At 37.6% G+C, this 16,048-nt stretch overlaps 1 protein-coding gene across 2 annotated transcripts in view; it reads left to right on the top strand.

Moving 5' to 3' along the window:
- The window catches only part of RFTN1 (raftlin, lipid raft linker 1), a 94,154-nt gene that overhangs the window by 44,934 nt on the left and 33,172 nt on the right, over positions 1-16,048 (top strand). For both annotated transcript variants that reach the window (XM_085051043.1, XM_085051042.1), the window contains exon 4: positions 4,081-4,189. In XM_085051043.1, coding sequence (XP_084907169.1) covers positions 4,081-4,189 — 109 coding nt within the window. The remainder of the gene's footprint in view (positions 1-4,080; positions 4,190-16,048) is intronic.

Genomic DNA, 16,048 nt, shown 5'->3' with positions numbered 1-16,048 from the left:
GAGGCAGGAGACTTCCCTTCCTCGCGGTGGGGGAAGTGCTGGTATTGTTCACACTGTCCCTTCTGATCCTTCTCTGGTATCCCAAGGTGTGTTACAGTAAGTACTGGGTGTTGTAATGAGACCAGATGTAGCAGCTTCTCTGGTTCATCCTGGCTTCCAAGAAGGGTACAGCATTAGTCTATCCAGGTGTGCTTCTTTCAGGGCTGGATCTTTTTTAATTAACCCAGCAATTTTTTTAAATCAGAGGAATAAAGGTAATAAACACCCCCCCCCCCCCCAAAATGTTTGCAGGCAATGAAGGCAGGAAGATTCAATTTTCCAGCTTAGGAGGACAAAAAGAAAAGGAAGAAGTTGCTGACTGTGCATCCAGAAGAAAAGGAAGGTCTTTAGAACTGCTGGAGCTTACACATTTTTTTGGCTAAACTGATCTCAGCACTTTTCTTTCCCTTCTGCTTTTTGTTGAGAAATATTTTATGATGGGAAAATGAAGATCAACTTCACATAAAACCATTGCTTTAATTTTAAAATATTTTATATGTTGGACTCCCAGTAACATCCTGTGCTATAAAACTGGTAAGAGACTCCAGAGTATGGGTTATTGGGTGATTTCTCACGATTGACATCAGTCCTTCTTCAGAAGAGAGCAAGGGAATTCAACTGCACAGAACTTGTTGGACTTTGTCTTCTGGGATCTTGATAGATGTACATTTTGTGGGGGTAGTTTCATTCATAGTTTCTAATGAAAATGGTCCTGAAAGTAGTCCCATAAAATTAATAAAACTAAAACTGTATTAATTTCTGTTCATACAGAATTGACCTGGGCCTGTAATTATCTGCTTCTCTATGGCTATATTAATAATATCCAAAGAGTTTTCTGAGTGACTTTTATGGTATTATGAAATACTTTGTGATACTTATATGAAATGCATTATTTATTGCATAGAGACCATAAACAATTTCTTGCCCACCTAGCTTTGCTCAGAAAATTATTTTTGTGATCTGTGACATCCACAGCTATTTATTATTTTCCCATGAAAAGCTGTGGCTCTTGTTCTTTTTGTTTTTGACAGAATTACAGGCTTTTAATGTTTTCCTAAAAAGGTGAAAACTACCAGTATAGACAAAGACTTGCTTTTAACATATATGGACATAATTTACTTGAGAGTATGGAAAAATACTTCTTGGAAGTACAGAGTCCTTCTGTTGGAAGATTTTAACTAAGGATTTTATGGCCTTTAGTAGGATCTGTTAAGTGTGTTCTGTAAAATAATGTTCTTAACAGAGTGCAATCGTATTTGATGCCATTTCTTTCATGAGCCCCAGTGCAGAGGAAGCCCCCAAACTCTTAGAGGAGGAATTAATTGTCTGCAATTAAATATTTCCAAGCAGCAAGTGTATTTTAAAGTAAGTGTTTCTTAAAGGAGTTAAACAGGATATTTTAAGCAGCTGTAGTAATAATCACTGTATTTTTATGGATATAATCTGTATCTCAGGTAACTCTTGCTCCTTTCAAAGAAGTTGGAAGTAGTTCCTCAAAAAAATGCACAGAATCAGAGCTCAGGGAGCTGTTAAGGGGGAGGAGAGGAATTAGGAGAGAGTGGTTCAAGGCAATCTTCTCTCTTCCTTATACCTGTCCTTAAACTTCACCAATACAGGTGGAAAAGAATTTATTTTTTCAAGTAGCCAATGGGTTTAAACATTAAAATACAGTCCTTCTCATTCTTTCAGAATAATTAGAATGGTAAGTTTTCATGTGGGTCACAGCAATACTAGAGTTATGAACAGCCTTTGCCAAAAGAGTGGACACAGAAATAGCATGACATACTTAATTTCTGGGATTTGATGTCTTAGCTTCGAATTTGAGCTGTAGTATTTCACAGTCTCTGGGTGGAGAGTGGCTTCCTCAGCTGAGCTGGAAGGGGGCTGTGATGAGTACATTGGGTTGTCCCAGCAAGGGAAGTAGTGGTGATGTTTGTTCCTTGCATTTGTAGAATTTTGTGGATGATCCCTTAAAATGGGATTGGTTGTCTGAAAAGGGCCTGGTTCCTTGCTGCCTGTTCCTGGTAACACACTTCTGGTTTGTAGTTACACCACAGCCAAAGCACTAGAGAGTTGTATTTGCTCCACTTGATGTTGCAGGGGCCTAACTTTGCAATATCCAGTGGCAGTTTTGATGGTTTATTGATTGCTTGAGCTGTAGAGAGCCCTAGTTCATATTATTTCTGTCTGGAACATGGCTAGATAACATCAGGGCTACTTTTCCTGCTAGTCGTATTCAAATTAAAAGAAAAAAAAAGTAGGCATAGTTGTAAGTACGCTAGCAGGGAGACTTTCTAAAGTTTATTTTTATGTTCTCGAGTTCACCTGTGGCAGAAAATCTCCACAGAATAGATTATATAATCTAGGAGTTTAGAACAGCAAAAATGGTTGTCTGCAGTACTTGTGTTGTCCTTCTCAAAATGGTTTTTTGTTTTCATGACAGCTGTTCTTGCTGCTTAAATTAATTTACGTGTGCCTGTTGCAGAGGAGTAGTTGTGAAATATTGTTAGTCCCCCAGTAATGACTTGTGTAAATTCTGTAATGATGCTTGGAGAATTTTCATGAACACCAATGCTTTGTTAAAATTTTTGTTCAGAACGAAGTAGAGAGTGGAACCACGGGTTATATGAAGAACCTAGAAAAGAGGGGAGAAGCAAATAGGGAAAAGACTTCCATGTTAACAAACAATGCACAGCCTGCTACCACCTGTTCAGGTATAAGAGAGATAAGAGAAGGGAGGTGAGAGTGTAGCCTGTGTGAAGGTGGGAGGATCAAATATAGCAAATGTCTGCAGTATTGCCTAGGAAACACTGCCAGTTTGCAGTCAGCAGCCTACGCATCGCATGGCTCTGGGGAGCTGTTAATGTCTCGGGAAAGCCCCTGGGACCATCTGTAGCTGAAGTGTGTTCTATGTGTCACACAGTCCCAGTCCCCAGAACAGGCCTTTTGAACAGGCTTCCTTTTGCAAGCATGGCAAGCCTGCCAAGCCCCTGTTTTGCTGTTCTGCTGCTTCCTCAGCACTCTCAGTTGAAACTTCTCTACTTTTCTTCCTGTCCTGTAGGTACCCAGTGCATCAAACAACTGTTGGCCAGTATTAGTTCTTCACCTGGAACTAGATCTTTTAATTATCTGTGAAGTGTTAGATAACTGCTTTGTTACTGATGCCAAGAATTACATGCTAGCTTCTATTTTTAATGTTCTTCCATGTGTTCTCCTGAAAAACTGAGAAAGCAAGTGATTATGTAGATATCCTCTATTGATCAGGTGTATCAGTTTCCTTTCACAGGAGTCTGGAAGAGACAAAACCTACCTTCGGTAGCATTGCTTTACAGTGCATGCCTGCAGACAGTTCCTGAAGATCATTCACTATAACTTCCAAGTGTTCTCTTATTTTGACCAATACCTTGTTTCCACAATGCTGATTCATTCTGCAAATATATATGGCAGATGCCTTTTGCTTAGAATTATTTTAGCAGTTAGTCTCTTCTGAAAGAGAAGTGACTTCAGCTTTCTGTTTCTCAAAAAAACCAGAGCATAAGGTAAAACTGAATGGTAAGCTGTTTTGATTAGCCCCTGATTTTTAGATGTTGACTTGGAATAGTTTTAGATAAGAGAAGGGGTTTCTTTAAATTGCTGTCTCTGAAACACATCTTATGTCAGACTACCCTGTGGGGCCCAGAGCATCTCTCAGCCCATTGCATTGGAACCTTCTTTTTGTATATTCTGAGTTATATCACCTGTGCATCTCCTTGATGTTGGCCCTGGATGCCAGGCTGCCAAAGTGTTTTTCTTGGACAGAAAAAGAAATGTGGAAGTCCCTGAAGCATTCCACCATCCACAGTCATTGGTATGATTTGCTCCCCTAGCAAGTGGGTGAAATACTGTAGCTGCCCCTTGTGAGAAGAGCTCATGGGATGAATGTTTTGGAACCAAAGTTTTGTCTGAAGGTTGGCTTTCCAGGAGAAATATTTATAAGTGGGATATCTGGATATCCAGTTGTAACAACAGAAACTGATTCTTCTTTTCCATCTGCCTCTTTAGGTCTTCAAAAGGTGACATCAACAGTGAAGGCTATGTCTTGGAGGTAGAATGCTGCTCTTCTTTAAACCACCTTTCAGAGAAAAAGGAGATACCTGATTTTATTAAGATAGTGAGTAAAAAAAAAAAACCAAATGGTGGGTGCAACCCCCAAAGTACAGTATGCTTTTTTTTGCACTGTAATTACTGTTTCTCATTCTGTCTGTTTGCACTAGAATTTGGTGTTTTGTAAGTTAAAGTATCTGAACAGCAGTTATACTTACTGAAACAAGTTTGATCATATTATTATTAGACTATTATTTGTAGTGTCATAGGAGAATGACCTCCCATGGATGATATAAATGTAGAAGATGGCCCTATAATGTGCAACATTTTATGTTGAAGCAATATATATAGTTTCCATTTCACTGTTGAAATATCCTGTTGGATAAGACTTTACCTAAAAGGCCTTTTATTTCTGGGAAAACCCCCAGATTATTTAAATTTTGCTTCAGTATCACATGGTGTTTGATAGAATTGGTGCTGGTAACCTAAATCCTTTTGTGAACCAGAACAGTGTTGCTTTCAATTGAGTATTGTATATACTGGGGAATTTGAAGAGAACACTGCAATTCTTTGTTTATTGCCTTCTTTTTAAAATTATTTTTGACGCTATACTATTCTACCAGACTGGAAATTAGTAGGTTATGTCCGTTTTAGTGAAAACAGATTCATATTGTGCTTGTTTCAAATTTTGCAGCATCTCTTGTGTCGTGTTGCATGTTATATAAACTAGCACTGAGTAGTGTATTTATTTAGCCACAGGGTGTGAGTAGGCACACTCCCCTGGCTTTAGTCCATTTGCAGTGTTAACAGTTGAGAAAATTTTTAGAATAAACTTTAGCACAGGCTTTATGAGCTTGATGGGGACTCATCTTGACAGAATACCCACATCTTCAATCTTTCCTTTTTACTGTGAATTGTAGGAACTGGATTAAAAATAATGCAGCTGTAACTGTCTGATAGTTAAAGGTACATAGATTTTGGTATCAGAACAAATTGAGTTTTTCTGAACACATAATAATATCCAAAAGTTTGAGCCCAAATTTTGTTTCAGGTCTAACTGTGTTAGTGCACTACTATTCTGATGTTATCTTGGATTATTTCAATATATTCACACTTAGGCAAAACTGGTGTACTTACTGTGTACCAGTGTCAACATGTTTGATTTTGTTCTTCAGTTCTTTTGAGTCAGAGTAGAAATATAGGCATAACTGTCACAACTGGAAGCAAAATTGTGCATCATTGAAACAGAGAATTTCTTTGCATTTGTAACTTCAGAAGGAATGTGGATAACATGAAAACAAAATGACAATCCAGGAGTCATCTTATTTCCATAAATATCCAATTCTGAGACTCTTTAGAGTGCTTTTCTAGACATGGAAATGTTTCTGTTGGTAGAAGCCATTTGATTATGGGGTTACGAAGATGCCTTTTTGAAAGATAATAATTTAAATTTTAATAGCTAGAATATATATTTACTGTTTCTCTGTAGGTTGAGTATGTCGCTCATCCTCAGATGTTATTTGATGTAGAGAAATTTGAAGTTCTTTGAAGCTGTTGCTGTCAAGTGCATGCAGTGTCACTGTATTTGATTAAACACATTGTGAAAGTCTCAACACTTCTATGTAATTCTAACTCAGGAAACAAGACTTGTTTCGAAGTAGGAATTAATTGTCATATTAACTAATTTGTCTGAGCAACAAAAATATCCATTGCTTTTAAGGGCTTATAAACCAGATGTTTACAGACAAATAAATGGAAAAATAAAGGATATTCTTCGAACAAAGTAGTAACAAAAAGCTGTTAGAGAAGGCAATTCCTTGCTTTTAAAAAAGAATAGCCTTATAATTCTTCTCAAACTGTGGAATACAATTGAATTTAATAGAACATTTTAATTGAATAGGTAAATCCTTGATCTTTTCATAAGCTTTTCGTAACAGGGGTTTTTAGCACAGGTTTACTGTCCTACTGTATTTCAAATTGCTGTATTTAAAAAACCCAAACGAGATAGGATAGCTATATTTTCAAAACAGAATAAGGAGTCAAAATTGCCTCCACGAGCTTACTAAAAAAAAATTCCTATACCCTGAGAAAATTAATTTTATTTAGTTCATTGTGCACTGCTGAGCAAGTATTATTTACCTTGAGTTTGAACAAGGATGCAATTTTAATAACTTTTCTGGATTGACTTTGTTGCATTGAAAATGTACATCATATTGAATATTAACTGCTGCCTTCTGCAAACACAATACAATTTTGGAATGGCATGCAGCATAGGTAATAAGTGCTTTTTTCTTCTATAACTATATAAATGTGTAAGAGTAATGTGGTAGAAACAAGAAGGTTATTTCAGCTGGAAAAAGCTTCTTGCTCACTGAAACAGAGTGCCTCAGTACAATATTGACCATAAAACATTTTAAAATGCCAAACTCTGGTCAAATCTCTGTTCTGTTACTGAAATTCTTCTGTGCTGCTGGACTTTTCTGCCAGTTTCTGGCTATGGCAAGTCAGGGAACAGTTAAGTATTGGGGACATGATGTTGCATAAAATACACTCTTCCTGTACCTTAAAATCATGTCAGCATCACCACACCGTGTTTGTTCTTTGATATCCATGAGGATCTAGTGTGGCTTAACCTGTCCTAAATAGCTCAGACAGTCCTATGGTGTCTTCCATACATAATTTGTGGGCAATGAAAGAAGAAGCGAAACTGTTGTGTATATACTGTACTGCTGTATTGGTATTAACACTCCTGTCTTTAGCTCTCAGGCAAAACACAGATTAAAGATTTGCTCATCTGCTTTTTAATATGCAAAGCTAACTTCTGAACTTTTGATCACTGTGGCTTAGATAATTCTGAAGTTGTTGAAAGTCAGAGATGTTATTTCTAAGGTACCATATTTTGTAATGTTTTGACTTGTGTCTCATGTCAAATGGGGTAGCCTTTAATTGCTTTCCTAGTTGATTTTTGTTTCTGTGTATCCTGTTACCATTTTTCCATCTGAGAGTGTTCTCTGATGTCTATGAAGACAAGTAAGGGAAGGAGGAGCTAAGCTGACATCCCAAGTAAAGATTTATTTTGGATACGCAATCATATATGAATGCCAAATATGTTTCTTATGACCTCTCTTTTCCATATCAATCTGAGTTACATGCTCTGGAACTGTAACAGGTAAAAGATTTTACCCCTATATTAACATCTTTGCAGTGTTGGTGATAGGTTAGGAAATGGAGGGTTCTTTCTATGCCATGTCTCCCCAGTTTTGACTTCATAAAATTTAGGAAGCACATCTTTGGATCCTTGGTTATCTCCTTAATAACCTACCATCAGAGGGAATTCCTGTATGGTATCTTGGTATCATTTTTTCAGTGTGACTCTGATTTCAGGATTCACATTTCTTGTCCCTGTGCACTCATTATCCTTCTCTGGGGAAGTAGGAAGCATGATAAGCAGAGGAAAGCATGGTTTAAAAATGGTGCAGCTTAACTGAAATCCAAATGCAGACATCTTCCTTTCATGTTTTTGGCTAGATACGGATCTCTCCCTGCTGGGCTGTCTGTACTTGCCTTAGAAATTAGTCTGATTTCTTCCAGCAAACCTAAGGCAGTACAGAAGCCTTAGTTGGCATTGGTTCTCCATTTTCAGAGGTGGACTGGTTCTGCTTGGAGCACGCCTGCCATTGTGAAACACCTTTGTAGTGCTTATTGTGCCATGAAATGTGCTGGATGAGACAGTGTGTGTCAAATCTGCTCATTGCTATTCCTTCTCTCATGTCTTGGTCAAGTTCAGTGAGTACAAACCATTAGCACTGGCTTCAAAGCTGCCAGTGGTGTGTCACTCTCTTAACTGATCCTCAGAACAGCATCTGTAGTCCAAAGCACGCTACAAATAATCATGACTCCTGCCGATACAGTGACTTTGCCAGTAAGTTTCTTGACATTTATTTTACTGCCTAGTAATAGCACTGCTGGGCCACGGAGGCTATGGTGCCTCTCAGACGTGAGTGCAGCCCCAGGCAGGAATCTGCCAGCAAAATACATTGCAAGGATGCTGCCAACTATGTGTTTGATCTAGAGTTGTACTCTGAAAGAGTGACCCTCGGTTCTCTCTGGTACAAAGGCAGGTTGAGTAGAGAATTGCACTATTTTGAAAGAAAGGCTGTAAAATACTAACACTTGAGTGAAGAACTTGCATCCTGCATTGCTGAAAGGATCTACTGTATTTGAGCCCTCTTGAGAGTTTTATGGAAATGTAATCAGGAATAAAACTGCACGAGGTATTAGTATGTTTCAAGTGTTAGTTTAGGCACTGGAAATTAATATGCATTAGTAAACTGTAGTTGGGTTTAGTGTGCTCCTGAAAGGTGAGACATTCCTTGGAGCAGTTCGATCCTCCTTGCCATTATCTGTCCTTGCTCCATTGGAGGGAGCCTCAGGCAGGAGACTGGCTTAGTGTTTGGATAAGGAACTGCTACACCCTCTGAACAACTACAGGTCACTCTCACTGCATGTGTCTCTACTTTGGTGATTTAATTAAAATACTGAGATCCTTCTTTTCCCGCTCTCTTGATTTTTTTCCCCCTCCGTTGATCTTTACCTCTTTTGGAGTTTTCAAAATTTCTGCTTAGTTCATGCACATTGTGTTCTGGAGAGTCATCTGTGTTATGGTTCTAATTGGCGAAGAGCTTTTGTGTTAGTGTTGCTCTTAAAAGACAAGTTAATTCTTCAGCTTCTTTTAAGTTGCAAGATGGAAGCAGGGTTGGAGTATTTAGGAGGACTTCTGTTTCTCCTCTAAAATAACAGCTAAATATGTATAGGAATTTTCAAGAGCTTTTAAGATCTTTTCCACAGATGTTTCTGGTCAAGGGAGTGATTCACTTATTTTCTACATATTTACTCACATCAGAATGAACATTTGTTTTGTGTGATCAAAACAAGGGGCTTCACATACCTGTATATTGTGTGAACAATATGAAAATGATTTTGAACTCTCAGCTTCTGAGTTTTTAAACGCTCTTCAGTATCTAATTATGAAATGGCAAGAAGATGCGGACGATGGGAAAGATATCAATGTCTCCATAATAGTATCTATTTATACTGTTATTTTTGTTTGTTAACAACATGACAAGCAAATGAGAAGGCAAAGTCTGCAATTTCCTAGAAAATAATGAATGTGAAAACTAGTGAACTACAATTTTTTACTTTTGTTTATAATAGGTAAGAAAAATACTGGGGTTTATATAGCTGTTCCAGCATTTTTCATATTCTTGTCTCTTTCATCACTTATTCTTCATCTTTTAATCTTTACATTGAGATTTATTTTTTAGAAGGAGCAGAGAGTTGCAGCATATGTGTTCTTGAGAGCATTAGTGTGTTGGTGGATTTCTTGACTCAGATGCTGCAGTCTTACTGGGATCTCTTCTGTGAAGTCTGTGTTTGCTTTTTTTGGTGCCAGGGGTCCTTAGATGGTTGTTGTAAACCTAAGAATTATTCTGTATTTTACATGTTTTAGCTGGTCTGTTCAGAAGTTTCCTGCAGGGTGTATAATCAGAACAGGTGACAGTAAAAGGGAGAACGGGGAAAAATTGAGTATTTAATACTGCACAGAGGTTTGTTCTTCAAATAAATAAGCAGTTCAGATTTATTTCTGTGGCTAGAAAATGACCCTTCTAGAGTCTTATTTATTACCTAGGATTATTTACCTAGAGGTGATCTCAATCTCTTTTAAAATCATTTCTATCCTTAAAACAAACCCAAAAAATCCCACTCCAAAACATTCACTCTCCAGGGTATTTGCCAAAGAACAATACAACATTATTTCTTTAGTGCATTGTAATGAAAACCATTGCTGAGCACTTAGCTGACAGCTTTGTTTTCTGTGTATTTTCTGTGCAAACAGAGCCCCTATTTTATTTTTAAGTATTTGGATGTTAGCAGTAGATATGGTCATGAAGCAGAACTGGAAACTCAACATCAATAGTTCAGCTGTTTGTAATCTGCTGTGATAATATTTGTTAAAGTGCATTTTGTTAACATTTTGTAAGTGTATATATAACAAGAGATGGTAAAAAATAGCATATACTCTATTTTAAACAGCCTGGTGTGAAGGGAAACATCTGTTCCTGTTTAAGGTTCTTTCAACTTGTGTTCTTTTGACTAAGCCCTCTAAAGAGTGGTGTTGATATATATCTTCCATGGACATTGCAAAACTATTTTCAGGACTCTCCCAGGAGCCTGGTTGTGCTTTTATAATCCTTTGCCCCCAGCAGCTTTCAGAGCCATCCCCTCGCCCAAGGTAAAAATAGATATTATAAAGTATGTAGTTGGTATTTTTAATGATCCTACATCTGTCTGGTGGGAGAAAATAACTTTTTAAATAACAATAAATATGATAATGTTTTATACTGTGCTAAAATAAAATACAGGCAAATTGTTCAAATTTTAATTTTGGCTATGAGTGACAGATGGCTTGATGAAACAATATGATTTTAAAGAAACACTCTTTGGTTGATACAAAAATAAAAAAAAAATATTCCCTGCAAATTAAATGTAAAACCTGTAAGTTTGAGACTGAATTCCTGCTTTTTAAAATATCCCTGTTGTCCTGAACCTTTTTATTTGTTTGTTTGCACTGCCTAGAACAGAGATGGACTAAAATCATTCACATTGAATCACATAATTGCTAGTTGCTAAAATGGTTTTTAGATACAACGATCAATTACACGTCCCTCTAAATCTTTATTTTCCCCTTGCTTATGTTCACCAGTTAGTGTAGGAGTTACTCACAAAAGATTCCTGCACAGAACATGGCCTGCAATTTGAAAATGCCAGTTCTCTAGGGCAAGATATCGGGACAGTTTCTACAGTCTTATTTTAAAAGTGTGTAACAAGTGTTTGGGTTGAGTGAGCATAGCTGGCTGCTCTCTAGCAGATTATCCCAAGTCTAAAACAAATTGTAGGGAATAAATCCTAAATTATGTGAATAATTTTGGGACTTTTTTCAGAGTTAGGGGAAGGGTTGGAGGAGGTATAGTATGTGGCTTTTGGACAGGTGCCACACTCACTGAATCTTTGTAGCATGTGGCTAACAGTGTTCACCCTTTGCCTTCAGTGAAGGAACAGGTGCTGAAATGAGATGATTTGAGAAGAATCAACACACCCAGGACCACAGAGGATGAGACTGGTTTCAAGACCTGTTATCTAATGAAATATGCTGAAAGGAGCAAGTGCACTTGCACCATGCTGCACTGCATGTTTAGCGTGGTTATACCGTTCTCAGGAGTGAATATCATGCAAACTGGAGAGGAAACTTCAAGTTGTTAATCTCACCCCTTTCTTGGCTTGAGTAGCAAGAGACATACAACTTACTGTAATTCAGTATCTCCTGCAGCACTGCCTTAAGATCCCACCTTCTGGTTTATTCAGCACAGCAGTAAGTTGCAGTAGCTCCTTGCTTCAGTACATTTCTCCCTGTGCTGTTTTTAGCCTTCAGTTCCCTTCTGGAGAGGCTACTACCAAGGCACACATTGTAAAATTGCAAAGTTTGCTTTCTTGCCCTGTTCAGTGCCTTGTTCTCTACCTTGTTCTTGTTCTATTTCTTGTACCTCTACTACAAATGCAATGAGATCTGAAAATGGCAAATCAATGGTTTGGAATTATGGTAGCATTTTCCAAGGCATCCCTCCAGTGTTTCATCCCTCATGGCCTATTTCGATGTACTTGATAGTGAAAATACTTGGTAATTTGAAAACTTGAATGGAGACTGAGATTTTACTTTCTAAAAGCTATATTTATATTCACTTTTATGTATATGAACATAAACAATCTATGTTAAAGCCAAAATTTGGTGACTGTAAACTGGAAAAGGTCAAAAATGCATGGGAAGTATAGGCTTAAACAACGGAGCCCCCTAGTTAGAAAGGCAGCATGGTTTAGAAATCTGCAAGCTGTGAAACAGTCCAGAGCAATAGGATAGAAAAAACAATTAGCAGTTGATACTTTGCCATTTGATTAGCAGAATTATCTCTTTTTTGGTAATGTGTTATTAGAGATGCAGAAATACCAAAGTTGCAGAAGTCATATAGAAAGAACTAAATCCTCCTTTAGAACATTAGCTAAGCTTAGTTGGTTTTAAAATAAGCAGTAAACTCTCAATGACTGTTCCTGTCTTCTAAGGAAGGAGCATGTGAGACTCACGGAAAATATAAGAGGCAGACTAAAAGCCTGTCTTAATTTTAAACATCTGTTTCCAGAAATGAGCAAACTAGGAGGGGGATGTGCAGTGTTTATGATGAAACATGTACTAGTAAATATTAATGAAGATGGACATAGTTGGAAGACTGTGGTCTTGAGCATACTTTTCCAGTTCCAACTCCTGGCATGCAGTACGTACATGGCATTCTCCTCAAACCACAAGATCGTGTTTTTTGCATGAAAATCCCTGGTGCTGTCTGTTTTCAAAGGAGATTTGCTTGAATCCTAAAAAGAAGGTAGAGAAATGCACTGATCTGGTTTCTGGCGCACCTTATGAGACCTAATGCCTTTAACGTTGTTCTTTTAGAAGCAACAACTAAATAAACAGACAAGCATTTCTTTTATTGACTGAGACAGTTCATACTTGTTTTAAATAGACAGCTCTGAGCAAAATTAACCAGCTATTGTTTCTAGGGCCATATGTTTGGCCATCAGTAGGACTAAGTAGCAGTCTTTCCCAGAGTTCACAGCAGAGCTAACTAAATGCACCTGACTATCAGAAAATCAGTTCCTTGCTCCTGGAAAATGTCCTTTCTCTATGAGCATTTTTGCTATGTGTGCTCTTTGTAAGTTGTTTCTGGGTTTCCACTAAATTCTTTCAGTACCTAGTTATATAATGAACCATATAGCAAACCATCCAATGAAATGTTCAGTCCTAGTGCCTAAGCTTTGAAGGTGCTTTTTTCCAGATCATCAGAAAGTGTAACCATTTAGGACTGCTGTAGAATCAAGTGCCTTGATTACATTAGTAAAACTGCTTTTCCTCAGGATGCATCCCAAAAATGTCCAGCTCCTGGCATTAAAGAGTTAAGAGACATTCCTAACACGTTCTAAATAATTTGTTTGAAATTCTTATCTGAGAGAGATCCTCATTATTAAATTGCTGTGTATTGTTTCGCATTTTTATCGATTTTGGTGGAATACTACCCTGAACTTGAAGGAAGTGTTTGATTTTCTCTGTGTCATCCCATGGGGCTGTGATCAGGATCTCCCTGTAAGCAATTGCTGATGCTGACAAAAGTGTATGATTCTGTTCAGCATGGGACCTATATCCTTGAGTTTCCATATTTATAAGAGTGTTATAATGCTTGCTATCAATAGGAGATTATTATGGAGCCGACAACAGAACAAGAAACACAGAATCACAAACACGTGGGCTGCAAAATGGACTTGCCAACTGTCTTTATTCAAAATAGATTTGAAAAGAGAATCTGTATGTGGCTGTTCAAACTGAGCTTTTGAACATGGGTTCTCACATGACTGTGAGAGTTATAGAGTGAAACAAGTAGTTTCCAGAAAAGAGGATTTCATCATTCAGCCATGCTGTTGCCAGGTGTGGTTTTACAGATCTTTGATTTAGACTGTCAGCAATTTTCTAATTAGGTTAGGGAGCCTTCAAGAGAGCCAGAAATATTTAAAAAGATGGGACACAAATTTGCTACATCAACGTAATGTTTAGTGACACGGCTCTGTGCTGCTGATGGCTCCTTTTCTTCCAAATGTAGTATAAAATAGCAGTCGGGCAGTTCTGAAATAAACAATAACACTTTACAAAATGTTAAGAATGTTAACACAAGTGCCCCAGCTAAAATTCAATTAAGGTAGTGACATCACAGTTGGACACGGTGCTTGCTCCTATTCCTTCTAAAGTTCGTGGGAGATTTGATATTTATTCCGCAGACAGCAAAGGCTAAATCTGTCATTTTTTTTCCCTCGGGGAAAATGCCAGGTTTCTAATCAAGCAAATTATAAGGATGACATTAAATTCTTTAACTGCCTTGGCCCTCTGTACACATGAAATTTCGCCCCTTCTTTAAGCAGATTCTATTTTTAAACTGCCATAAATCCAATTTGTTGCAAGCCAGTTGCAAATGAATTTGGATGTACCCACTTGGGGGTTTATCCAGATTGAAATAAATGAATTAAGTTCTACTTCTGTGGTTGAACAATAACGTCTTTTGTGATGGAGATCTGGTCTTGTATTTGTGCTTAATATCATCCAAGCAGCACTTTATGAGGCAATGAAAATGTTTCTGTTCCCATCGGGGGAAAGAAGCAAAGAATTTTTTTTTTCAAGTTTTGTTGGAATTTCCCTTTCCAGAATTTCCCAAGACGTAAAGGGCGAGTATATAGTATATTTGAAGTATAAAAATTGTCCTAAAACAGTTGAAATTAGTATTGATCACCTAATGTAGGGACATTTTTAATCTAGATTTTTATCTGATGTGAAAAGTGGTAGAGATGTAGTTGTTTTTATGTTTTTTCCTTTTATTTAGTCATACAATGCAGTGGGACACAGACCTCTGTTAGTGCTCTAAACTGGCACATAAAGACAAGTAATTGTGTTATTTATCTGATCTGGAATATGTCTTGGGTGACCCTGTCCAAGTAGCATCATGGTCTTCCCATTCACTTCAGCTCTACCCTTCCTTTCTCCCATACGCTGCCTTCTTACTGATTCCCAGCACTGCATCTGCTGAGATAGTTTCCCAAAAGGCTGTGACAGACATATCTGTCTGTGTGTACTAGCACAGGATGCCTCAGGAGGGTCCAAAATGTGCAGGTGGCTTGCAGAAACAGTCTTTCTGTCCTTTGTATCTCCTGGGCACAACCTCTGCAGTTACTGAGGTGTGGATTTGCTTGTGTGGGGCTTTTTTTGTTTCTTTGGTTTGTTTTGTTGGTTTGTTTGGTCAGTTGTGTTTTTGGTTTTGGTTGTTTTTTTTAAATTCATATATTCAATATTTGAAATACAGGAGTCACAAAATGTAAATGGCATGATTCAGTCTGGATGTGAAGGCAACTGAAATTTCATAATATTTAAGCTCTCAGCAGGATCCTGAAAAGCAAATTGTCCTTGTAGATTGAATATGTTCAGCTTTCCACTTTTCTGATGAGAGCTAGCCTCTTTGTGGTTTTTTGAAAAGTTGAAAGGACAGACTGTGTCTGCTGATACATCATTTCGCTGTTCTGCAGCTTGCATCACACGTTTGATGTAGCATTTCCTGCTAAATTGGCTTTACTGAGAATAATGAGATGCTTGGTTTTGCCATATGTAATTGGGAAAACTTGAAATGTATGTTTAAATAAGATTTTGTGTTCTGTAGTATACCATATTAACTTTTTTGGGAAAGGGCCTTGAAGATACAAACTATTTTTTCCAATCTTCCTGCTAAACTGTTCAGCCAATACAACTTATACTATTAATTTGGTTCTCAGTTCCTCGCATTTCTTTTGTGAGAACAAGAGCCTCAGAAGAATCACCTCATCTTTAGGTACTTCTTAGAACAAACACAATTTTTTTGAGTAAGCTGAGACTATAAAACATTGCTACAGTATCTGTGAAAGCTGTTCTGTCTCATCCATATCACAGCGTGGGAGTCTTGATATAGATTGACAAGCAGTCTTTATTGACCAGGACCAGTAATATTACCATATATGTACTGTCCTCAAACTCTCTCACAGTTGTACACTAGTTAGAATTCTATAATTAGCTGCCCTGCAACCTACTAAACAAATGTAGTGTTGTGTCTGTACATGAGTGGTAAGAGATGCAATGAATTTGTAGCTCTACCACTAACTATATAAAAAAGTATTCATCGAGTTACAATGGAGAGTCTGGATCGCTGAGCACATTATGAATGCATCTGCCACTGATACTCACTTAAACCTTCCTGAG

This window comes from Lichenostomus cassidix, chromosome 2, assembly GCF_008360975.1.
Source record: "Lichenostomus cassidix isolate B80296 chromosome 2, HeHo_3.0, whole genome shotgun sequence".
In the NCBI taxonomy this organism is placed as follows: domain Eukaryota; kingdom Metazoa; phylum Chordata; class Aves; order Passeriformes; family Meliphagidae; genus Lichenostomus; species Lichenostomus cassidix.
This window is presented reverse-complemented; position numbering and strand designations above follow the sequence as displayed.